The 26,472-nt window shown below is 46.7% G+C and overlaps 1 protein-coding gene across 1 annotated transcript; it reads right to left on the reverse strand.

Moving 5' to 3' along the window:
* Positions 1–1,718: 1,718 nt before the first annotated feature.
* Positions 1,719–26,466, reverse strand: SCD5 (stearoyl-CoA desaturase 5). The gene is made up of 5 exons (XM_041412165.1): positions 26,360–26,466; positions 10,818–10,948; positions 6,480–6,685; positions 3,941–4,173; positions 1,719–3,451 (listed from the first exon to the last, which is right to left on the reverse strand). Exons 1-5 carry the CDS (start codon positions 26,433–26,435, stop codon positions 3,261–3,263), a joined length of 837 nt encoding a protein of 278 aa, XP_041268099.1. The 5' UTR covers positions 26,436–26,466; the 3' UTR covers positions 1,719–3,260.
* Between the last annotated feature and the right edge of the window lie 6 nt (positions 26,467–26,472).

Consider the following 26,472-nt stretch of genomic DNA (forward strand, 5'->3'; position numbering starts at 1 on the left):
AGGCACTGCAGACCATCGGGTCTCAGAAGACAGTCACTGGTTAAGTCCAGCCTACAGCCAGCCACCAATCCACCAGCAGTCCCTCAACCCTTCTGCACTGCACAGAAAGCTCCAGCCAGCTATCACAAACCAAATCAGCAGGAGAAGTGCTGAAGTCCACAGAAATAAGTGCAGCTCATGCCCTAGTACCCACCCTGCCAAGGCTCCTCAACATCCCCACATCACTTCATTCAACAGTGGATGGATCCAGTAGCTACCCTGGGAAATGGCAGCAGCCCTTCCTGCCTCCCGCAGATCCTACATCATCCTGAGGAAGAGAAAACCACACTAAAGAACATGACCCAACTGTTAAAAAATAAATCAGAACGAGCAAAACGTTCAAAACAAATGCAAAAATACATACAAATAAGCAAAAAAGGAAATGCACAGAAGTGTTCATTTTTTTTATCAAAATTCAAGGCACCCTCTTTAAAAATAGTTTTCCTGTAAAGGCAGACAATTTTTTTATCAACTCTACCACACGGAGAATTTAATCTACAAAAAGAGGGATTCAGGTAGCATAAGCTTCCAGATAAAACATTTGATGAAGGAGCTTTTTCTTTTCTGAACATAGTTTCTTTAGTTGCTTTCAGTTTTTCAAAACTGAACTTGACAATGGCTTCAATTTCAGTTTTCAGATCCCTGAAATACACTGGAACTGCTGCTGCTTTTGAAGTCTTATGCCTTGGGGGAGGGTGGGGGGAATATTACCTTGTAATTTCAGGTACTCAGAGAGGTTCAGAACAGCATGTGCCTCTTAGCAAGGCCCCTTATTCTTCTCACAGCAAGCACTTGACAGGAACGAGCCTAAGGAAGTTCAAGCAGTAGCAGTACAAAAGAAAAATTATAAGGATCAACAGGAAGCTGTGTATCTTGGTGCATTCCCTGTAGTTCTGCGGTCAGGAAATTGCACAAAGGAAAGGATGAGAGCAGCGGTGAGATCAGGCATTTGCACATCTCCCAAGCTTCACTCCTACACTCACACCCCAAGCCCAAACCCATTACACACATCACTTTGAAGGCAGGTTCCCTATGATTTTTGCCATGGAAAGAACAGTTCTATTTCTAACCAGCAGGTCAGGAACCTCTCAGCTGCAGGAGCCCATTTCCACACCATCCTGCAGGCACTGCAGCACAGGGTGGGGGGACTTCTCCTACTCTGTGTGTGTGTGTGTGTGTGTGTGTGTAATTCCTCTGTCTGTCAGATGGTTCTCAGTCTGGATGAATGCACATCAAAACACATCTTCAGACACACCCAGGTCTTCAGGCCCATCTCAGCACAAACAAAGAGAACTTACAGCAAAATCTAAATAAAATATGTAATATTTTTGGCCAAAGCACTGTCCTGTGGTCACACTGGGCTGGTATTTTCTATTAAAGCGGGATTTTCACGTGCAAGAACTTGCCATAGTCTCCTTTCATGATTATGTCAGCTTCCAGTTTCTTTTCCCCTCTATCAGCTTGGCCAGGAAGCCCAAAGTAATGAAATTCCTCAGTGCCCTTCCATTTGACAGCCTCCTCTTCCCCTGACATTCAGAAATGCTGAGGGGGGAGGTATTTTGAGCTGCACCAAATGTGTAGCTGGAAATGCCAAGCGAAACACTGCTGTAATTCTGATGTGTGATGCACAAAGACCTTTGCTTTGGGAGATGTTTCAAAATTAAACACAGTGGCCAGGCTAACTCATAACTGTTTATTGTAAATCACTCAAGAGTTTACACATCATTAATGGCAAAATAACACTTTTAAAACACCTGCTGGATGAAAGACAGAATAAAGACAACTCTTTTATATTATATGGCATCATTTGAAAAACAAGAAACGGAACAAAAAAGAAACCATTTTATTTTTTTTCCCCACTTTTGCATCTTTCCTGAAAATATCTGGGCCTGAGTCTCAGTTATCTTGAGATCCCTGCCTTGCCCAGGGTGTGGGGCTGTGCGTCTGGGAAGCAGGCACTCCCTCTCCGAGGGGCAAGGCAGTGACATTCTTTATAAATGAAAATCATGCCCTCTATCTTCAAAAGTGCTCCAGTGCTGACAGTATAAAGCCTCTCTCCTGCACTGGCTAACATCTAACACAAAGGGCTATATGTCCCATTAAATCCACATGCCTTTTTTTTTAAGAATTTTTTCCTTTTTTTTTCTTTTTTTCCTTTTTTTTTTTTTTTTTTTTTTTAGTTAAGCAAGGCAACTGTTAAAATTCAGAAGCTACATAACTGTCTTTATATTTTGCTCAGAAACCAATGGATGTTGCATGCAGTTGAAATATTACTACAGGCTCTGACTTAGATACAGGTCAGTCTTCTAAGACCCACTAGTCAAAGGCAGAAAAAGAAATTAAGAGGCCTCTTGTGCAAAAGGAGCTAAAATATGCATGCATCGATGGCCATGACTGATTAGAATATGACTTAGGTCTCCAAACATTGAAACCAAAGCTTTATTTGGCTTAAGACATGGTAGAGCTCTATACATTTACAACTACAATGTATATGTGACAAAAAAGGAACCATCTCAATATAGCATCAGTTGGTATTTTGGCCTGTATAGAGACTAATCTTCAACACAAAAGCCTGCTCAGCAATAAATGGTTTTCATATTTAGCAAAGACAGCAGTGCACTGGGCTGGCTAACAGGGCTAACAAAAAGAAGAAAGCAGGTTTCCAAACTAATATCTAACTAAACTGAGGGTGATTTTCCACCTTGGATATACTGTTTTTCATCAGTGGATTTACTGTCCTTTCCATGAGTATGCAGCTGACGCAGCACACTGGGCCCTGCCCCATCCCCCCGAAAGATGCGTCTCAAAACCTTACCTTACTGGATAAGCAGTAGGAACAAAAATCTCCCCTAACTGCACTTGGAAAGGACAGCTAGTTCCTTCAACCTGCCAACATTTACCACGAACAAGCAAATTACAACAAATCTCAGACATGAACTACAGTGACTAAAATCAAATCCCTCTCCCGCTTAACTGCAATATTAAATAATATATAACATTTTTTACACTTAATAGTCTTAAGTTTGGACATAAGACAGCTAATTAGGAAAGGAAAAAAAAAAAAAGGCTGTGGCTGAATCAATTCCCGGGGAACTAATTCAGCCCAACCAATCCGAAACAAAAAAATTCTACCCAGAGGTAAATCCACCACAGGCACGGGGTTGCGCGCACACCCAGCCAGCCACGCGGACAGCAGCGCCGGCACAGCGAAGCGTCACTCCTCAGGCACTGCCATCTCCAGTCCTTTCCTTGCGAGCCTGGATCATCTCCTTTGGAGCCTGCTTGCGGTCAGTGACCAACCCCAGCCAAAACATGAAGTCAATGAACCAGGTGGTGGGGTTGAACTTCAGGCCCAGCTCACTGGCTGAGTAGTCAAACGGGAAGGTGTGGTGGTAGTTGTGGAAACCCTCACCTGCAAAACAGAGAGGGAGTTTGAAGACCACAAGGCTGGCACTTTTGTCAACACAGGAACACACTAAGGCAGGACTCTCCAACACCCACTGCCCAAGTCTTGCATCTGTTGGAGGTTATGTTCCTCCCCAGTAGGAAGGGGCATGTCCCATGCCTTATGCTCAGGGAAGAAAACCAGAAGTGCTCCAAGAAGGGAGACACACTACTGAGTCAGAAGTGGGGTCCCTCACTTCTGCTGCACTATCTGCTGAGCAGAGCTTGCTGCTGGGTGCTAACACGTCCCTTCCCAGAGACCACATGGTGTTATTTCAGCGTGGGCACCATCAGTAGAACATGGGCACCTTCCTCTAGGATGCTCAAGCTCTGGCCTCCTCCAAACCCTGGCTCCAAGCAGTGTCCAGCTGCAGGCACCCAGAGGCCCCACCAGGGTGAAAGAGGATGGGACATCACCCTGAGCTGGCAGAGCTGTGCCCAGGGCTGCAGCACTCACCGATGGCTCCCAGGGTGACCAGGGTGTTCTGCCTGGGGTTGATGTTCTTGTCGTAGGGGCGGTTGCCGTACATGTGGGCAGCGCTGTTGACCAGCCAGGTGACGTTCAGGGAGATGGTGTAGCGCAGGATGGAGGCCAGGAAGTAGGCGTTCCACAGGCTCTCGCCCCACAGGTACCACGGCACGACGGTGGGGATCACAAAGCACATCAGCACAACTGAGCTCTTGTAATACCTGCAGGTGTTACGAGGGGAAAAGGAATGCAAAGTAAGACCCGTCTTGTTCGTCCTCCTATGACAGGTTTAAAATAGACCCCTGCTTTTGTTGAGTTTTCTGGAAGGGATGAGGAAAAATAGAGTTTGGATTTATTAGACAGTCATTAAGACTTTGCATTCCCTGAAAGTCTTTCAGACAGGAAGAACTGTAATTTTTATTTGACAAAAGCTTTCAATTAAGATCCACAGAGGATTGGAAAAATGCTAATATTAGCAGTATTTTTGAAAGGAAAGAAGTTTTAATGAACACAGTTCTCATCTGTAACACATGAGCTAGTTTTGATCATCTTGTGCACGAAATAAATCAACCTCTTGCCTTGCAAGTTCTTTGCTTGATGTATTTTGTTGTTGTTTGGAGGCTGTGCCTCACATCCTGGACTCCAGAAGATCTGCAGCTCAACAGCAACCACCAGCCACGGTGAAGAGGGCATTCCTCAGCTTTCTCATAGAACTCAATTCTCACTTACCTGACCTAAGGCCTTCCAAGCAAACAAGTTCCCTTTCTTTGCTCCACCAAAGATAACAAGTAATTTCCCACTCATATGATTGACTTCTGATAAGGTCAGAAGTCTGACCTTATCAGACTCTCATCAGTTCAAGGCCAGGATTTAAGAAGAGCTGGAGGAGAAAAATACTTTCCACTCCAGAAAACTCCTTCAAAGTTCAAAGCCTGTACCACTCTGAGGATATAGAATAAAATATGAGAACAGCTTATCAGGCATCAATTAAAAATATCCTGCCAGATGGAAGCAGCCCAGACCAAGGTCTTTGATGAAGACATGAAGTCTCCCATCTGAACAAGCATCAGAGTACATTGTCTTCCTCTGACTGAAACATCCATCTTGGAGTGAGAAACCTCCTCACCTGGAGTGCAGGGAAATCAATGCCTCAGCACATGCCTGGGGAACACCCTTGCTTTCACCACACGAAAACTTCGTCATGGAAACACTTCACCTGTGAGCTCCTCTCTGGCATCACCTGCAGGATTATTGCTCCCTGATTCACAGAGGGTAGGTTTTGCTGTCAATCGTGCCTGGAGCACTACTATGATTTAAACTGAAGTGATGTGGTTTTAAAGTGACTCGTCCACAACTCAGCAGCACCACTAAATTCAGCAAAGTTAACAATTTGGCCTTAAAACAAAACCTGACAAGAAGGATTTATTATGATTCTTACTGATTTGTTATGATTCTTAGTGCCTGCTAGTTTTTCGACGCTGTCAAAAAAAACCCAACACTGCAACCTTGTAGAAAGGAGAAACCCAAATTTTAAGTCCTAAATCCAAATCCAGAGCAAAGGTATTTGCTAAGACAACTTTCCTGCAGAAAACACACTTCTTCACCAGACAACCTTTGCAGCATGACCAAAGCAGTAAAGCCTGCTTCTCGTGGGATGCTGTTGTCTTGGAAAAGGTAATAGCCAAGAGGAGCTGCAGCAAACTGCAAGGGAGCTGTTGCAAAAAGGCACTGCCAACTGAGGAACCAGTGAAAGCAACCATACGTGGAGGGAAATATTCCTCAGTCCTGGAAGATTTCCATTACAAGGGTAATTTTTCTGCCTTAGAGAAATCTGTATGCTAGCAGAAAAAACTCTAATTTTTAGCCTTAACTGATGGCTCCCTTCACTCAGAAAATACACAGAAATGGCCTTAAGCAGTTTTCCAAAGTGCCTGGATGAAATGCTTGCAAGCAGAAAGTCTTGTGCCTAAAACACAGGTACTCACATAGAGCATAAAGGATGTTGCTCAATTCCCAGCTCTCATAGACTGTGTAGCAAACTGAGCTAGGACTGTGCTAATTCCCAATGCAGATAATTAATCCTGTATAGAATGGCAGTCTTGGGAGAGGTGGCACTCGGTCTGCACTGGCCCAGGGGTGCCAGAAATGACTCTGCAGAGTGAAATGTGCACTTCTGTGTTAAGGCAATTAGTGATTGCAGAGTTTGCTCCTGTGATCAAAGAAGAAGGCCAAGATCCGAGCAACTTCTGCCACAGCTGTTTTCATAACCAGCCCTGGCTTTTTGGGAAAGCAGAGGCTCAAGCACAGGGTTCACTGCTTGTGCCACAGAGGACAGTCAGCAAGTGTCAGCCACATGGGAACAGTGGGGGCCAGAGGAACGGCATCCCAGCACCTACAGTCACAGTGGCAGGGATATCTCAGGGAAGAAAAGGGAAAGACGAAAACAAGGAATGAGCCACAGCCAGACTGCTAGGCAGGAGGATCTCTCCACGCCCACCTCACAGCAGGGCCCAGCGCTGGCACTTACTTTCTTTGGAACCTGACGACAGGGTCATCGAGCAGGTCAGTGAAATCCAGTTTCCTGCCCTTCTCGATGACGTCCCGGTGCTTGCGCACGAAGAGCCAGCCGATGTGGGAGAAGAAGAAGCCCCGGCGGGCGTTGTGCGGGTCTGCGTCCGTCTCCGAGTACTTGTGGTGCACGCGGTGGTCTCGGCTCCACTCGTAGATGTCGTTCTGCTCAAAAATTACAGTGGGGTCAGAGGAGAGAGGCTAGGCACTGCCAGGACTTCCAGTACTCCCCACATGGTAACAGCAGCAAGCCCCTCTCTGACGCTCCTAAAAAAAGTTTGTTGGGAGTTACCATCATCCATGGTAAAACCACGTTTTAAAACCATGTTAGTCAACATGGAAAACCACGTTGACTAAAAACTGATGGGAGTTGCCATCATCAGTGTGCCCTGGGTGTTTGAGAATGGGCTGCAGGGACTGGGTACATGCATGTTTACACTGTTATTTTAATACTGTGCTATGGGGAACCTTGTATATTTATTTTCAGTGGATTACTGTACAGAGGCTCTCAGTTCTGGCATCCTCTTTCTCAGCTGGTTGCAGCTGGTGCCCTCCAGGCACAAACACAGCCCTGAAAATGGGACAGAGCTTGTGGATCACTACAACCACTGTGGTGAACAACATGACACTGAAATGCCCTATGGCTGTAAATGGAATCATGTGGACTGCAGGGAGGAAGGGTTGGACCACAATATCACACTTGGATCCATAAAGAGAGATCTTCTGAGTTCACTCAGCCAAAGGGATTTCAGCCTCCCAGTCTGCTCTGCAGGATGCCCAGGCTGGATGCACTGGACCAAACTGATGGCTTTTGCAGTGGTGCTGAGCTATTAGTGCAGGGCATCGTAAGCACATTCAGCACTTGGAAACCTCAGGCCACACACTCATCTATGAATTTAAGTGTTCCACACCAAAATGTGGAAATGTCAGTTAATGCCCAGATCCACAGGAGGGTGGAACTTTACTCAGAGTTCTTAGCAGACGTTGCTAGTTCCATCTCTGCACAGTCAGAAGCAGAAATACCCGAGGCAGGAAAGGCCTGGGTTACTTTTAGGAACAGCACCCACAACCACCAACCACAGCAGCTTTGCTCCCAGGAGAACTGAGCAAACTGATTGCAGTGTCTCTGAAGTAGGAACAGGACACCACCCATCTGGACTGAATACACCACAGGACACAGCAAGCACAGGATAATGAAACTGTGTGTACCCATATTTTGTGGGACAAGAGCCCTGTGCTGAAAGCATTGCAGAAATAATCATTGCTCTGTCTTTCAGCTATCAATGTTTGAGAGAAAGCACTAAGGGGACTCTGGGAACAACTGCAAAGAGCAGCTAAAGAATCCAGCTCAAATGGCTCCTTGTCCAATTTCAGCTCTGCAAAAATGCTCTCTGTCTGCAAGAGCACATCAGGGACAAGAGAGGAGCAAGAGCCTCGGAAAGATCTCAGCTCCACTGCATTCAGTTATGCTCAGCCCTTTCCTGTTGCCATGTAGTGAACACTGTGATGCTGGGAGTGGGCTGGGGATGAGGGGGACATTTTTCTGCAGCACTGACGCATCTAAGCCACTGAGAGGAGGCAGCAAAGATCAGCCCCTTGCCAGTGCTTCAGTGTGCTGCACCTGAACTATCTCACTGCATGAGAAAACAAAGTAAACTGCAAAAAAGCAAAGAAAGTCACCCAAGTCCTCAGTGAGAACACGAGGAGACCTCTACCTTCCTACAGAGAAATCAAGAGGAATGAAAACCTCTACACTGCTTCAAGTGGCTTCAGTGGGAATATCCATATGACTGGAAAATGTCAACATTAAGTAACTTAAAAATAAAACAGGGTTATGCAAGAAGCACACTTAGAAAAGGTCTTCTTTCTTAACCAGAAATAATTTTTCAAGTGAGACTATTGATCAGTTTGTCACAAGAGCACTTGATAAAGTCGTTTGTGGGACAGCAGATAACCAGGAAAAGCAATGATACTGTGAGAAATTAACTTGGCTTTTCATGCCACAGCAGATGCCTGCTGAGCTGGTTAAAAAAAAAAAAAAAACATGATTCCCCAGATAAAAGGGTTAGGAAGCTGTGAAACAACTGAACTGCATCTAATTAAAACCACAAAAGCTAAGAGGAAGTAAAGGCCTGAGGCCAGAACTGTTGACAATAAATACACCTCGAACTGGAGCACAGCATGTGTAAATATACTCTGAGCATATTATTAGCAACCATTTTTCAAGAACACATCACTTTTGATCAAGTTTCGGGTAAACACAGGGGTAAAATCCCTTCTGAAGCAGAGAGCAACAGCATCATGCTGGGACAGTGATGCAGCCATGAGGTTTCATTAGCAGGTCCCTTAACAAAGCTGCAGACTGAAATGTGCCAATGGCCTGGGCTGTGTGACAGTCTCCATGTGCTGACACAGATTTCCACACCACCCCTCCTGCTGTGTCCAGCACAAACACAGATTGTGCCACAGAGATGACACCAGCACAGCCCAGCTGAGGTGCTGGAACTTAAATGCTGGGAGATCAATAAGGCAGGTATTACCTATGTCTGAAACAGACAAGTGACAGCAAGAAGAACAGTCTTTCAAAGGTATGAGAGCTTCACTTTAGATTGAGAGAAGAAACACAGCTCAGCATGAGCTGGTCACAAAAAAAATCCACACAGCAAAAGTGGCTGCATCTGATGGTATTCCAGAGGAGGTACAGCATGTTACAGCCCAGGCAGCATCAAGCTAAAACTCTACAGCAGTTTCCTTCCCCTGCCCTTCAAGAATTCTCAATGTTTCCTCCTCATTTAGCATCCAGGGATGCTGAATGCATCTCTAGTGCTACCTCTTCCTCCCACAGCCAGTGTGAAGGAGATGGACCTGAAAACTCATCACTCACTGTCTGTTTGTGGTGGTGGCAACAGCCTTTACAGACAGTGGATGTCATGGTAATTAGGAGCAGGCTTCAGATTTAAAGTGGGTAATTTGGCCTTTCATCCTATTTCTGATATGAAGGGCACAAAGGTGGCGTGAAGCTACTTTGAAGTACTTCCCTGTCTCAGAATCCCAGTGTCCTCAGACAAAAGCAGTGACGAGTACAATGCAGCTGAGAGCGAAATCCATAGCAACAGGGGAGCGGAATGCAATGAAATCCCTGTGTGCAGGCTCACTGCAAACAGCTCTGCACATTCATTTAAATTACTTGTGAAAGATAAGATCAGCTGTGTAACAGGGAGACAGTACCAGGGGTTCTCAAAACTCCAAACAGTTGTTTAACACATTGAGCAAAGGGCTTGTGAAGCTCTCCAAGGAACCAAACAGCAGATGGAAAACGGTTCAGAATAAAGAAAGGCTGTAGTCAAAATGGACACATTTCCATTTTCAGGCAAAAGCATTGTACCCTTTGTAATGTGTAGAGGGGCTAACTAATTAATTCTTTCCACCTTAAAAAAGAAAAAAACCAAAGATGATAAATGACAAGTACAGAGGTAGATAAAGGGACACTCTTCATTCTCTGTCAAGGCAAATGAACAAAAAGTCAACCAACCAGATTGAAAGGAAAAAGATGAAAAATTAGGGCACAAGACATACATGGTACTCAGTGCCACAAGGTGTTATGGCAGCCAAGCTCAATAAGTTTAATTTTAGTACAGGTAAGTTTAATTTTAGTGCAGGTTCTTATCTCTATCCTTGCCAGTCAGAGGAGGAACCAAATTCACACTGAGAAGATCCTGGTTCAGGGCTAACTCCTACAACCAGTTGGGTGTTACACAAGTGTTTCTGTGGTCTAGGACTGCCTACCAGCAAGTACAGAGCTAGTAACACACTTCTTCACAAACGTATTTGAATTTGGCTGGTGAAAAACACTGCATAAAACAGAGATAAATTAAGAATGTGGAAGGGTGCCTGCTCTCCTTTCTGGGCACAGTCTCCAACTGCCTGGATGAACAGACTCTTGGTTACACAGACACATTTGAATCAAGTTGGCCCATATAAAAGTCTCCACATTGTCCTGTGAAGTGTGGGGCCTGAGCAGTGCCACAGATCAGCTGCTGGTGTCCTGAGCCTCTGACATGGTCACGTTCAGCTTGGTCCTTATGCAATTATTGCTCCTGGTCTGCCTAGTGCACATTGTTACGTGGGTGGTGAGAGGGGCTCTGCATCCCCCTGAGCCAGCAGCATGTGTTACAGCAAATAAATGTCTTTCTGCCAGTTTTTTTCTTTCTTTTGCTGTCTCTAAGCTGAGGGGATCCCTGCACAGCAGAGAGAGCTACCTGGAGGTCGAGAATCTGAAGAAGCATCACAAGCTCACCTGGAAAGCCATGGAGTTAGCTGCAGCCAGAAAGATCCTCAAAGGCAGCTTGGCTTTGTAGGAGCGGTGGCTCCACAGGCGATGTGCGCCGGCTGTCACGCCCAGAGCCGTCATCAGGAAACAGAAATATGCTGAAAGACACAAAACCAAAACACGGGGTGTGCCATGGTGCCTACTGACATTACTTGTGCCCTCTCTGGTGTGAAGATGCTCCTTGCCCTGCCTGCAACGCCTGCAGGGTGGCTCAGGAGATGAGGCTGGGCAGAGAGGAGGTGAGGCTCTCAGCCCACCTCTGCCTCACAGACTCTTTGTCTGAAGAGAACAGGCTTGTTTTGCAAGTGTAAAATTAAAGCAAGAGCAGATTCAAACATTAAAGAACATTACAGGTCAATTTCAAATCGATTTACACCATCTGCAGCAATGTGCTGTTTAGCCAGGGCTCCCTGCCACCCTACACACACAGACATGTTTTGGTTAAAACAGACTATTTCCAATACCCAAGCAGAGTTGCCAGAACAAATAGCGAAAATAAGGGGTTTTGTACTTGTGTCTGCACAAGAGTCTGTCTACCAGGGAACCCTGTTAGACAGGCAGAGGCTTGACAGGAATTCATATTGTGCTTTTCCTGGTATGTAATGTAAAACATTTGTCTTTGCAAAAAGAAAACAAATGTATATGTAGGTGTGTGTCTACTGTGTCCCTCTATGAACTCCCAGCTCACAGTGCTTGAAATTGCAGCATCTGAGAGAAAATAGAATGGAAAGATATTTGGGAAAATAACAGCAACCATATTTCATGTTGATTGTCACCCCTGCAGACTGAAGAAGCAAATGGACTTTTTCCACTCTGCTGGTGGATTCATCAAAAACATATTTACCCAAACTGCTTGCCGTTATGTCTATGGCCAAAATTCCTGTCATCTCCTGTACAGCAAACCAAAGCCTTTCTCACAAGATGTAGCAGACAGCTGGAGTCAGAATGACTTCAGAATGATCTTTACTGGAGTCCCAGTAAAGATGATGCCTCTCTAAAACCTGCTTTGGGTGCCATCACTGAAGAGACAATTCTGATTTTCAGCAGGCTGAGTGCTCATGGTACTCCCAGAAAATGCTCATTTGTGCAGTTATGCTGAGTCCATTGAAGTCTATAATTAAATTAAAATTTCTACTTACCTGAAAAGAGCTACAGGAATGAACTAAAACCATGCATTCTCTCTGCACATTATCTATAGACACTGCCGAATTTACAGATTACTCTCAGATCAGTAAAAATGCTGGCATCACAACTCCTCACACTCCAATCTCCACAATAGAGTTCCAGTTCTTGCATATGCCTTGTTAGAGCAAGGATTTGGACTTCTATGAAATTAGGGAAAACCTATCCTACCATCTGCTGTGTGTGATGTTGAGCTGTGCAGAAACATCACTAAATAAAGCCTTCCAAATCACTCAAATTGTGGGAACAGATCTGTGACACACAGAATACTGACATTATCCAGCTAACATAAAAATATTAAGGTTAGAGTCCTGAATCATTACAAGAACATATTTTCTGTGGGCTTTATGACTGGTTAACCTCCTGCTAGTCATGGGCTGAAATCTCCCATCTTCAGCAGTTTCTTTGCTTCCCTTAAAGTACAAGGGGGCTTTTCTCCCACTTCAAAGCAACCAATCATTTAATCAACAAGTGCTTCTCAAGGGCACCCACCCATCTTAATCATGAATGATTGCTTAAGAATGAAAGATAAATTAAGGTAAAAGTAAAGGTAAGGTAAAGTGAGAGACATGTGGCATTAGGGTTGATTTCGCCTCCCTTCTCTTTCCTGTGTAAGAAGGAGGCTGTGTTGTAGCTAATGGACCATATGGAATATCTGCACTGAACACAATCAGGGACAAGCCTCTCAAGCCTTTCCAGCCCCCCAGGGACTTGCCAGCCCCAGCCCACTGCTGCAGTGCTCAAGTGATCAAGGAAACAGCTGGGGCTCATACCCACGCACCATGCCTATTTTTTGGCTTTGCAGAGGAGGAATCACAAGAGCAGGAATCTTCCCAATATAAATCCCAAGGGTTGAAACATCCCCAGAAACAAACAAACAAAATTACCCAGGAGGTTCAGTGTCAGAGCAGAAAAAAATCCTGTCAGACAAAGGCACTGCTTGGTGATAGCAAGTTTTGTGATTCTTACAGCCATTAAGGTGCCGAAAAATAATATTTGACCACTAATTCCCAATGTATAAATAGCCAAGATGACAAATATTTGCCATGTAAGGAACAGGTCTCAAGCTCTCCTTTGCAGAATAAATTAGGATCTCAAACCAAAAATCAGACTACCAACCATATGATTATATATTAATGATGAACAGCTACAGTACCTGTATGAGAAGATACTGCTTGCTTACCTGTCCCATTTTTGGGAATAGGAGTGTGTGTAGGGGGTGAACATGTCAGTGAAGCACAGAAGGATTGCAACTGAAAACACCCTCTCAGAAATGCAGCTAAATGGGTTTCCCAAGTAATAAAGAGTAAATAATATTTATGGCAGAAAAAGGGGGAAAAAATAAAGCCACAAGAAAAGTACCAATTAACAACCTGGAATTCAAACAATTAATGCTATATTTCTTTTTCATTTAGTGGGACACCTAATGTACAAAGAGGAAATTTGTAAAATAGCCAGATGTGTACTCTGCATGTTCTGCTAAGCTCTAGACAGGAGCATTTCTGACAGAGCACAGCATAAGCAAAACAATTCAGAACTGGAACAGAGGGAGAATCACTTAAAAGAGGGAACAAGAAGGAAGAGAGGGAAGAGAAAACAGCAGGTAAACCTGTGCAAAAGGACAAAAGAGAGACCCAGAGCACGGGGACAGGGTGAGGATGCAAGAGAGACACGACACATGAGGTTAAAGTACCGTGCAGGCAGGGAGCTGTTGGGTTGCTAGGCTTCCAGTACACTGTGCCTGTGCACAGATGCTATTTATGGGAACTTGCCAGAATCAATAGGCAGAAGATTTTTATTCAACATTCTTATTAATGACCTGAAACAAAGGCAAACAGCATACTAATTACAACAGTGGATGATGCTATATTTGGAGCAGCAGTGAGAGAGCTAAAAAAACACAGGAAGGATCCATGCAGGAAGAGGGAAACAAGGGCTCAAAGTAAAGACAAAGCAAAGTAATGTAGTTTGGGGAGCAGTAATTGGAGACAGGGATCTGTGATGAGGATGAGAAGCTCAGGGAAGCAGGAGCCTGAAAGGAAGATCACCAACAGTTCATAAAATATTCCCAGTGGGCCGTATGATAAGGCAGCACGATATCAGTGTGATTTTGAACAGCAGGCACAGAGGTATCATCTCACTGTCAGACAGAAGCAATGAAAACTACACCAGGTAAATAATTTTAAAATGGATGGCAAATCAACAACACCAATCATTTGAACCACCTTTTTCAGAACAACTCATTATGCCCATGTCTGGATTTCCATAAAAGCTCTACGAAGTCCAGTGCCAAACTGAAAATCTCAGTATCCAGGGAAATGGCCTCCTATGAAGATATGGGGAGATGTTGCCACAGCCTGTATCTACAGGCATCGGGAAATCATCCTCTGATCTTAGTCGTTGCTTAAATTGGAGCAGATCTCACCCCCCGAAAAATTAAATTCTGTTTTCTGCTAAATATCAAAATTAAAACTTCTTCTGTTTCTGAAACCTGAAACCACACTAGAAAGATATGTATTTATTGTTTATGAATCCAGCACATTACAGATTGATTTTGACTTTTATCTCATTATTAAAAAAACCCAAATCAACCAAAAGAAGATGCTCAGCAAACACTGGGTTCACTCTGCATATCTGAACAGATAATTCTTGCTCCTGAAAGCTAGGGGATGACTGGCCATCCTTGTTCAGCACAGATGACAAGGAGACACTGTGGGATAGCAACTATCCACACGTTACCAATGTCAAACATAACCCAGTTAGATGGAGCAAATCACAGTAATCTCAGAGGGGCCATACCTCAGACAGGAAAACAGGAGCAGTGAAACAAAATGAACTGCACTTTCACAATAGCACTACTGTCAACACACAAACCATCTTTAAAACAGAATAATATCACACAGCTGTTCCCATGGGGTGGCAGCACACGGAGCCTGGCACCAGCTTACACCAGTGGCTCTGATCCCTGTGCGTGGATGGCAGGGACAGGAGGGACAGCAGGACTGGAGCAGGGAAGGGATCAGCTCTTCACAGACTCACTGCAGGCATCTCTCTCCCATGTGGCTCCCAGTTCCTTCAGAGGGACTTCAACAACCACAGCAAGGTTGTTCTCTGAGCCTGGCAAATGCCTGCAGAGCCACCATCCTCACAGTTTGCTCTCTCTGAGGTGTTCCAAACACAGAGCCACCACAGCCCTATTTTCTGAACACACTTTGGGACCAGGCAACTTCTGTGAAGCTTTGAGCAGGTTTGCATGTCTCAGCATGTAAGAACTTTTTTCTGGTCCTGGAGCAGATTTGGTTTTAAGTCAAGTGACGACACATCTTACAGCAGCCAGGACTGGGGTGTATGACATCAATGCCAGCAAGCAGGGAAGAAATTCCCAGCCTCTCCAGTACCAACAATGGGGAAAAACATGTGGGGGAGAGTGCTCACCCCTTCAAACAAGAGAGACGGCAGGCTGTGTGAGATCAGAGCAGTGGCTCACCTAGCCACCTATGTTCTTCTGACAAGGGTAAGGGGAGTTGCTATGCAGAGGAGACTGAGTAAAAGAAGAATTTAAAAATTAACTTAAAAGAAAAAAAAAAGGCAACATAGGCCAGCTATTTTGCACTAGCACTGCCTGCACACTTCAAGTGGTGTGGACTTCAAGATGTGACATTTTGCACAGAGAGTACATGAAAAGTAATTACCAAGGCAAGTAATTACTGGAGGCTGTCCCAGAATTGTTAGCACACTTGCTCTGACCAGGAGGGTGACAGACCTTGGGTCAGGATAGCCACCAAGGGTCAGGGCCTTGGTTTTATGTCTTGTTCTGAGGACATCAGCCCCACTCACTCCTGTGCTGGCTGCTGCCAACCCCCTGATGCAAAGGCCTGCTCAGAACTAACCCACAGCATTATTTTGTACGTGCTCAGGGAGCTGCTCCTTTCAGCAGTGTCTACACCCTCCAGCTGCTATTTTGGAAAAACCTCTGCTCTTCTACTGCCATCTTTTTGGGGACAGCTTCAGAAGCAGACAGCACTCTGCTCTGACGGAGGTCCCACAGCCAGGTGAGACAATCCCAACACTGCTTAGTCTAGAAGGTCTGACACATTCCCAGGCCCAGCCTGAACTTACATTCAGAAAAACCTTATTCATTTTTACAAACACACTCTCTGTCCAGCAGTTCAAGGATCAGCAGGCAAGAACCCATGGATACAGGAAGGAGTAATTTCCTCAGATGTGAATTCTAATCACGCTAGTGGTAAAGGAATCACATCTTTTGCTTGGGGAATTAAAATTAACACATGCAAGAGCTGTGCTTCACCTGTAGACATCTGTTACCTCTTCAACAAGAGGGCAGCTGGAGACAGCTGACCTTAAAATGCTGTTCATGATGAAGACATCTTGTGACATGACACCATTTGGTGGAAATTCTCTCTCCACAGTAGCCAGCAAAGTCTCAAGCAAGCTACTGAGAAATTTTCATTAGCACAGGCCTTTTTTCTCCCCTGCATGTAAAAGGATAACACAACTTGACTCACTTATATTAAAAAAAACAAAACTATTTGAGGATTAAAAATTACAGGAATGGACATGAAACTTTTGTCTGTTTCCACACTAGCATCCACCTGTGCTTATTCAATCACATAAAAATTGCTTGTTAGGGAATTTTACTAACCTAAAGAGTCAAACCCAAAATCTTCCATTATGCTGCAAGAACTGCATGAAACATACAAACAGCAAATTGCTCAAGCACAAACATGCAAAACTGACTGATTGCCATAAATATGTAACACTCATGTAACTTCCAGTGGTGATTTCTTCCTTTCTAAAAATTAAATTATATTTGCATATCCTTATCCTGTATGTGCCTTCTCCTCACTTGGGTTTTGCTGTTATTCAGTGGCAGATTTAGGACTAATATCACCAAACCAGGGAAAGTACTTCCAGTAGTGCTGAGTGATGCCTAACTTCATTCCCTCTGAAATTCAGGGCAGCACTGTCACCCATTTCAGCAGCTGCACCATGCCTGGTCTCTTCTGAACTCCTAAGAGATCCTCCACTTCACTACACACACAGACAGAGGTAGAAGATTCTCTTCTGATTCAACATCAGGGCTCAGACCACAAATGCAGCTGACAATTTTGTGGTGTCTCGTGTGCTCTTTAATGTTTTCATTAGATACTGTCAAGTTTGGGGATACACTTTCTTAAAATGCCATGTTTGCCCTCAGAATGCAAAGTTTTCCTACACCAAACGGTCTTTCCAAACACCTCAGTTAAAAATGCTGGCTGATGTCACACACTGCACCAGTGGGAGGGCCAGGGTCACCATGCAGCATTCTTAGATATCAAGTCCCCATTACAGATCTGTACTGCTAAACTCCAGGGAAACCTTGGTGATCTCTTCCTCCACAGCAAAGAGACACCAGGCAGCAGTAACATATCATTTAACTTGCAGCATCCTACTAAAAAAAAAAGCCTTATTTCCTGACCTGGAACTACATTTATTAAGGAGGAAGAAATTTTCACTGTAGTCCCTAAATTGCTGCCAAGAAGCGATGCTGAATTAGTGCTCTGGCCCTGGGGTCTCTGGGAAGGAAACACTGCTCTGCTAGCCAGCCCTCTGCTCACTGAGCCCTGCTAACTATCAAAGGCTGGCATCCAAAGCTCCTTGGGCTGGATTCAAGTGAGCAAATGAGAATTAAAAAGCACTGGCGTGCAGCAGCACCAATTCCCTGGGCCACCCACCATTCGGGTCATGCCAGCTCTCACGGGGAGCCGTGCTTCCCTGTGGAGAGCAAACATGCAAAATCCCAGGCCAGAAAGTTTCATCTAAAATTAGATCTACATATCCTCTGAGCTACTCTGAATTGAGCCAAGAGAGACAGAGACAAGAGGAAGCACATCAAAGGCAAAGGGGAAGCAGAGTTTCAGAGCTGCAGAGAAGATGATTTCTGATGATGCCCTGCTCCTGCCCCTCTGTACTCTGGTGGAGCTCCAGGAGAAGCCGTCTATCACATCCCCTTGGCCCTGCCACCACCAGCTCATGAAATCCAGGCTGCCTCTGCCTGGATGCACATGCCTGCATGTGCATTTTCAGGAACATTCCCCAGAGCCAGCACTTTTGGCTGAGTATACAAAAGACTTTATTCCGGTTGGAATAGCAGAAATGTTCATATTGACAGCTGCAGCCAATGTGACATAAATAAAGCCAATAGAGCAATGGAAATCGTGGCTGACAGTGAGTATTCCAACCAATGCTAGAATAGAACTCCCCTAGGAAGGAAATACAGATTCCCTGAACTCACCAGCAGCTGAAGATTGCCTTAAGATGTCGAACAGCTTGCATATATTTTTAGATCAAAAGAGAAGGCTGGAAGATGCTTTGGCTTCTCTGAAATTTTTGATGCCTATGTGTAGCCTGTCTCAGCTCAGCTGGGTCCTGCGTCATCACAAAACCATGGGCAGATTTCACTCCTCTCCTAGTGACCTCACTGCTGTCCTCAATCCGCACAGATTCGGGCTCTGGTGGGTTTTAAGTGCTCTATAAATGCCAAGATAGAATAAATGCCAATTTTACCTCTTTTTTTCAGGGACAGAGTAAAAAAATAGCATGGTTAAGCCATTAGCACAGCACCCCAGAGCCTTGTGTTCAGCAGACAGCTCTGCCCTGAGGAAGAAGGTTTATTTATTGTTATGTTATTGCTTAATATCCCTGTCCAAAGCCAAAGCTTACCCTGTGCAGAACCAGGTACATGACAGGGAAATGCCCTGCTCTGACCCAGTGCCCTCCCCGTGACCACCAAAGCAGAGATCTCATGGGTTTGACTTTTCAGGACTTCACAGTCCAGATGATGTTTCCTTCTGTATCACTGCACCTTGCCTAGCTGTTTTGTGTCTGCTCCACTTGTATGCTATCAGCTGCTGTACCTCTTCCTCCCCCTTCCAAAACCAAACAGAGCTCAGAGCAAAACCTGTTGCAAGAAAATGGCCTCTTCCAGCTTTCTCTGCTGGCAGTTTTAGCCTCAGAGCTGGGCTGCAAGGGCTAAACCTCATGAAAATCAGAAGGCACAAGCCCCCTGCACCCAACAGATCAGTTAGCCAGAGCTGTCAGGTTGGAGGATGGGGCAAGGTGCATCCTGCACCTTGTATGTGTGCAGGATGATGCTCCCCAGGGGCACTCACCAGATTATTGCTCCCCACACTGCCCCAGTGACTCCTCACTGTGTCCCTCCAGCACAAACAGCCCTGCCCCAGGCCAGCTCTGCTCCTCCAGTGAGCTCTAGCACTCAGATCATCTGAGACACCACTGTCCAAAAATGTCTTGAGAAAGATCCTCCAGAAATCCCCTGCTGTTGAGGACCAAGAGGGATGGCAGGCACACGAGCCCCCATGCCAGCATCACAAACAGCCTTCCCCTCTGTTTCACATCAGCTTTGCTTTACTTAGCACAGTAATTGTTAATGTTTCACTCTCCAGTGGGGCAGCACATTTTATTGTTAGCCTACGCTGTAAAAATAAAATCTGATTACAAGAAATTGCTTGGCTTACATGATAACATCAGTGTTAGTTACAGGTGCAGCTGTGACTGCAGGGAGGGTAGGTGGAGTGGCAGAGATGAGGAGCCACACTAAATTCAGTGCAGTAAGCCCCTTGAGACTTCTCCTGCAGAGAAGTCCATCCTGACTCATCCACTGAAACTCCTCAGAGGCTACATTCTGCCATCCCCACCTGCACATATAACCAAAGATAAAAAACTAGAGTCTGAAATCCCTGATGATTCCCAGAGCTGCCTGAACCAGCTCAGGGACGGGAGGACCATGGCTAAAGAAGGCACTTCATGCTTTTGTGGCCTTTGGCTGGGCTTTTGTGTGTTTGCCACAGCCAGCTCTGAGGGTGCCAACAAGTCTTTGGCTGGGCTTTTGTGTGTTAGCCACAGCCAGCTCTGAGGGTGCCAACAAACCTCTTCAGGGGGCTGCTTCACAGGGATGCCTCTCCCATTCCCACAATATCAGGGGCAGCCCAAATGCCAACAATCCTGCCAAATTCAGACAGGTTTTCTGTCTTTGCTGGATCCAGCTGTCATCTCTGTCCTCATCACAGATCAGAGGGAGTGCTTGAGGTTCTTGTGGCTTGGCTGGTCAGAGCAGCCCAGCAGTGCTTTGCGCTGGGTGAACATCCCAATAACAAGCACACACATTTTTATTGCTCACTCATCCATTCCCACTGCAGGAACTCCACAGGAGTGCCTTGAACCCACTCCTGAGAGCAACAGGACCAAAGGACCATCACACACCCCCAGGGCTCAGCACACACACGGAACTTTTTCCCCATTCCTGTGCTGACAGTGACCATGTGATGTGCAGCACACAGGACAGAGGGAAACAACACAGGAGCACCACCAATGCACTGGGGATGAAATCAGGATAAGGAACAAAAACACATACTTACAGCTCAACACTGGGACAGACAAGGCCTTAAGGAACCACCTCCAGCAACAGTTAAACAAGAGAGGAGTGAACAATGGGGAAGGGAAAACATCCAACAGGCAGGACTGTCCTCAGCAGGAGATCACCTCAGAGCAGGATTCTGGAACAGACCCAGGGACACTCTGTGACTGTATCCATCCATACCTATTCCATAAGCAGGCTGCCCAGGGAAGTGGTGGAGTCTCCATCCCTGGGTGGATTTAAAAGATGCACAGTTGTAGTACTTAGGGACACGGTTTAGTTGTGGACTTGGCAGTGTAGGCTAATGGTTGGTTTTGAGGATCTTAGAGGTTTTTTCCAACCCAAGTGATTCTGTGATGCTATTCTATCTGTGCACTATGTGAGGGCATGTTCCCAGTTTTACCATGGACACAGAGCTCAGTCCATTCCCAGAATTGTTACAGCCACCCCCAGATCTGGGGCCCATGCCATTTTCAAGGAGAGAAACACTGAGACAAGACTTTGTTCTTCTCAGAGATGATGGAAGTTCAGCTCTTGATGCCAGGAGGGAAAAAAGAAGCCAAGAATTTGGCTATTCAGAGTGACAGCTGTATATATGTATGTATGTATATATATATACAGCTGTAAATTATATATATATATATATATATATATATATATGTAATATATGTATATATGTATGTATATGTAACTATGCTTTCAAATGGGCCAGGGGAGGAAAAGCCAGTCCAAAACCTCTCTGGAGACAAGGAAGGCTACTCCCCTGGGCAGATGTGCACCTCAGAGATGCAATTAACGTTTGGATGCTCCACCTCCTCTCCACTCATCATCTAGTGGACCAGCTGCTGTCTTGAACTGCTGAAAACATGGTGGAGCTGGGTGCTGATGGACAACAAGGCCAGCCTCCTGTATTCCACAGAAACTTCCCAGAGCTGCTCTCTGCTCATGGCTGGGACTGTTCTGGGAGCCAGCAAACAGGAGATCACTGTGGGGATTAAGGTGAAAAAAGGTCCTTCTGCTCATTAAGCCCTTCCCACCAAGTATCCAAGATGAATGCATTTGTTCCCTATTTCCAACCCAAAACCTCACCTACAGAAATCACCTGAGCACAACCACTGTCCAGGCCACAGGGGAGCATAAGCACTCTCCAGAGTGGCAGCAGGAGTGACAGAGAAGTTTCCATCAAATGTCTCCATTTCACTGGGTGTGAAACAGAGACAATATTTCCACTCTCCTTCATCCACAGAGGTAGCAAGGGGAACTCCCCTGGGGCTAGGATTTTTTTATTTACAGCTGTCTGGCCGTGCGTGGGAATGGTTTGGAACTAAAGCCAGTTAATAACCAGAAAGCCAGCAGGTGGCACTCAAGAATATCCAAGACTCTGGAACCATGCAGGACCAATAAAACTTGGCATCTGCAGTGCACAACAGCAACCTGTGCCTCATTACATAGGCGTGCTGCCTATCAGCAGCCTGAGAAAAAGGCGATAACCCGAAGTGCTAAGACCAAAATTGCTTTAATCTCTTTTATTGAAGGGATCCAGGCATCCCAGGCAGGATCTAGGGATCCCAGGCAGGTCCAGGCATCCCAGGCAGGGTCCAGACTCTTGCCTGGGAGCAGCTTGCATCTCAGCAGGGGTGCAGCTGGGCAGCACCGCTGCTCTGTCTATGCTCCCAGACAGACAGACAGCACAGGGGAAAGCTGAGGATAAGCATGGCAAAGAGCCCACCACGCCTGAACATGAACAATCTGGAGCTCTCAGGAGCACTAAAACATCTCCTAAACGCTGCTAAAACAACAGCAGCAAGCCTCCCTTCCCATTTGAGCACCATTAGGGCAAGGCCATCCTCCTTGCCAACCTCAGGCTCTGGCAAGGCACAGCAGCGTGGGACATCCACTCCTCCCTCACGCAGCTCTGCCGAACAGAGCCAGGTGATTTGGGATTTCTGGGTGGCCATGGCTTGTGCAGGTTTTTAAAGGTGTTTCAGCAGCCTGAAATGAAAGTTTTTAAAACAGGTAAACAGCTTAATCTCTTTTGTGGCGGCTCTATTTCCTAAAATTAATTTGGCTACTTCACGTGCTTCCTCATGAGCTGAGAAGACCAAAGAGCACCTTTTTCCAAACAAAATCCGAGACAATCACGTGATCCCCCAGATGGAGTCTTTAAGAAATTATCCTGAGCCCACCAAAAGAAACTGTGAGCAGCTGTTAGCACGGGGCCCTGAAGTGAAACATGCTGGTACTTCCCTCTGTACAAGGATTTCAGAGTTTTTTAGTTTGCATTCCTAAATCAATGCCTGGGAATGCCACAGGGTGGACCTGGCTGGAGCAAGGTTTCTGGATAAGAAGCATCATTTAATGGCATGTTACTGTTGTAGGTGACCTCTGGAGGGTGGTGCAGCATGTCCAGCCCAAAAGAGGACATCAGTGAGCCACAGCCCCAGCTGGCCACCAGCACCCCTTTGCACAAGTTCCTTCCTGGAAAATCTGCATGCTTGGCCCAGCCAGCCCCACCAGCAGCGAGCTGCTCAGTTCCTCCTGGGAGGATGAAGATGCCCCCCTTCAAACCCCCGTGGTGCTGAGCACCAGGGGGAAGGCAGCAGGGTCTTCTCCACTCACCCCCGCACCAAACCACAAGTCAGGCTGGCACAGAGCAAGGCAAGGGAGCTCCCAGGGAGCCCGGGCTGTCGCAGCAGGGGACATTCCACATCCACTCAGCAGGTTCCATGGTTGTCCCACGGGCACAGCCCGGGGCTGCTCAGTGCCTCACACACACCACCTGCTGCCTCTCAGGTCAAGGCAGCTCCCAGCTCATGGAAAATTTTGACATGAGTAATTTCATTGTTTTTGTTCAGCTTGGACTGAAATCAAATTCCACAGAGACACTGGGATGGCCCTGAAAGCCTATGTCTTAACCAGCTTATCTGTACATCCCTTGAAAGATAACCTAATTCCCGGTTCTGCAGCAATTCACATCCCCAGTTCAGCAGCACCCAGAGTGCTGTTTGGGATCCCTCGTGCAGCCCTAGCTCCACGTGGGGTGCGGGAAGCTGCAGCACGGGCCTCGAGGTGCTGGTGCGGGAGGCAGCAGGAACAGAGGAGCACAGATAATCCTGAGTAAACAACCAGCTGAGCCTTCCTTGGCAGCGCTTTCCCATTGTCTATTATGTACAGCTGGACAAATGTCAATAAATTACCAATGGAAATGAGCCCTGCCGAGCAGGCAGCTTGGCTTGAGCAGCTGTTTTCTAGGTGGCACAGTGGCATTTCAGCTCCACTTTGCAATCGCTGCTGCATCAGCTGCCTCCGGGGGTGGGAAGGGAAGGAGGAAAGCAAGCCCCGAACAGAGGGAGGGTTTGTACCTGGCCTCCCTCAGGGGAGAACACAATGAGAGGTGCGTATCTTGGGGGAGGAGAAGTAAAAAGCCAAGGCAGGCAGTGGCGAGTCATGGGAAGCTGTGGCTTCCTGCCAGACACCACGGAGGTCACAGCCAGCACTGGCATCCCACTCCCAGCACACTTGTTCCTGCAGCTTATCCATGGAGGAGCAGTGTGGGGAACACGGAGCAGAGCTTGCACAGGATCACTGAGTGCCAGGAAAGCTTGGGAAGAGAAAGAAAACCACAGAGGGATGCACGGAAGGCTGCAGCTCCTCCATCTGCACCCTTCAGCGTACACACATCACTGCACTACCTGACACTACTCTCGTACCCACCATCCAAGTTTGCCAGCGTGCCAGCCCGGCTCCGAAGGCTGGCTGGCAGCCAGCGCCCACAGAAAGGCAGTCTCACAGCTGATCTGCACAGGGAAGAGATGTGGAGAACTGGGGAGGGCGAGGGACACGTCTGATTGACACCTATTCCTCCCAACACAACTTCCCCGGTTGCTTCCTTCCACACTGAAGCGAGGTGGGTTTGTCAACTTCAGCAAGAGCCACCCTTTTTGATCTACCCTGAGTCGCTCAGAGGGATCTCACAAACAGGTCACCAGTGTGACAGCAAGCTAATTTGTCTGACATATTCTGCAGGAGAGTGTGTATTTTCATGTTGCTCAGCACCTCTGAGGGGAGCAGAGCCGGCAGCAGCCAGATGTGAGAGTGGCACGCAGTGTCCAGGACAGCTGGAGCCAGTGCTCTCACTCCCTGCTGTGGAGCCCCTGTAAAAACCACCCACCAAACTCCTGTAAAAACTCTGTGGTCTGCTCTAGGGTGGCTGTTAAAAATAATTATGTCAAGAAATGAGAGGCTCTCACTTTCAGAAGGAAAGGCATTAAGCTGCAAAGTCACTGAGAACTGTTTATTATGTAGCATCTGTTTAATCTCCACCAGGAAAAAAATACCTCGGAGGATGGAGGGCTGAATTGGTAATTCCATCCTTTGCCTCCAGCCTCAGGGATTTTTGTAATTAAGCACAGTGAAATCAGAGATGATTTCAAATTGTCTTCTTGGAAAAGCAAAACAGAAAAAGAAAGCCCACCTGCCTGCACACAACAGGACCTAAAAGGGTTGAAAGCAGACCACAGGCTGTGCATTCCAGCCACACAGCTCCCACAGGCTCTCCTGGTCTCCCTGATAGCCCAGCTGTGGCCAAGATAAACTATGAAATCAGCCTGAACACAACCGGGAATAGGGAGGCGAGAGGAGTAGTGCTTACAGAAGGAAACTATGCAAAACACAACCACCCCACAAACTCTTCTGGTCATGAGCAAGCCGGGGGGATTGTGCAAACCAGGCTGCCAGTCAAATGCAGGTGCCCTCCAGGGACCCAGAAACTGAGGACAGTAATTGATGGAAAGATTCATTTCCCAGCTGCAAGCAGCAATGGTGGCAGTTTCAGGGGGATTAATATTGAATATCAAAAGCCGAACCTGTGAAAAAGAGATTTAGGACTTCTCCAAACAGAAGGAATAAGCCTGACTTCTAAAGCATTTAGCTGGGGCTTCTGAAGAGTCACCTCGACAGCAATGATGGCAGCCTAACAATCCAAATCCCATATCTGTGAGTTCCTGCAGCAGAGACCCTTCTCTCCTCTGTATAAAAGAATCCCAGGCTGTTATGTCCTCCACTTACCTCAAAGCAGGGTATTTATCCAAGAAATTGCATCAGCTGTAAGCAGCACTCAAGTTTTTACCCTCTTGGCCACCAAGATTTATATGATCAATATACAGTTCTGCATGCTGAACAGTGATGCTGACAATCACCATCTATTTGGTCTCACAAACCCTGACAAGCCTTGCACAGTACTGCAGTGCTTCTCTGTAGCATTTCTCCCGGCATCATTCTTCTGTGGAGAAAAGAGGACCTCACCACTGTAGGATGGAAGAAAAGATGCTGCATTTCATATTCTCTTCCCCAAACCGAATCCTTGGCTTTTCACGGTGAGCAGGATAGGCGCTGCAAGCCATCTCCCCTCAGAAAGCCTGGCTTATCTGTGTCTGTGCCAGCACCTTACAGCTCTTACTCGACTTTCACATCTTCCCTAATGGAAATTTCTTATCACCTTCCCCAAGAAACAAACGAGGAGCTGATTTTCTACTCCCAACCGGAGCAGAAAACCGTGGGTGTTCAGAAAGTAACGCGGTGAAACAGCAAAGGGACGGCCAGCGCGTCCTCCCTCAGACCTTTAGACCGAAACACCAGCTCCTGACTGGGCTTTTTTAACCAAAAAACCTGACAAACGTAACCGGAGGGGGAGCGCCTCCTGTTTCTACAGCAACCGAGGGCCCGGCGCGGCGCTGGCAATGGCATCCCGGGAGCGGCCGGTGGGGGGGCTGGGAACAAAAGCCACCGCGCCAGTAAACAGGGCAGGGACACGGGGAACCGAGAGGCGCCCGTGCCCGGGATCCCGCCGCCGGCCGCCCCCGCCCCACCTGTAGCGCACCCCGGCACTCACCCCAGAGCAGGGTGAGGATGTGCGCCCGCGGCACCAGGCTGAGCGCGTAGACGGCGCCCAGGTGCAGCAGCCCCATGAGCACCACGTTGCGCCAGACGATGGCCTGCCCGCCG

This window comes from Onychostruthus taczanowskii, unplaced genomic scaffold, assembly GCF_017590055.1.
Source record: "Onychostruthus taczanowskii isolate IOZ18803 unplaced genomic scaffold, ASM1759005v1 scaffold38, whole genome shotgun sequence".
NCBI lineage: Eukaryota > Metazoa > Chordata > Aves > Passeriformes > Passeridae > Onychostruthus > Onychostruthus taczanowskii.

Excerpts from the sequence above, each read along its gene's own strand:
- SCD5 (XM_041412165.1), bottom strand. The coding sequence starts at position 26,435 with ATGGGGCTGCTGCACCTGGGCGCCGTCTACGCGCTCAGCCTGGTGCCG. Across the intron at positions 4,174-6,479 it reads GTCGTCAGGTTCCAAAGAAA|GTATTACAAGAGCTCAGTTG; the intron begins GTAAGTGCCAGC and ends TAACACCTGCAG. Across the intron at positions 3,452-3,940 it reads GGTCACCCTGGGAGCCATCG|GTGAGGGTTTCCACAACTAC; the intron begins GTGAGTGCTGCA and ends TCTGTTTTGCAG.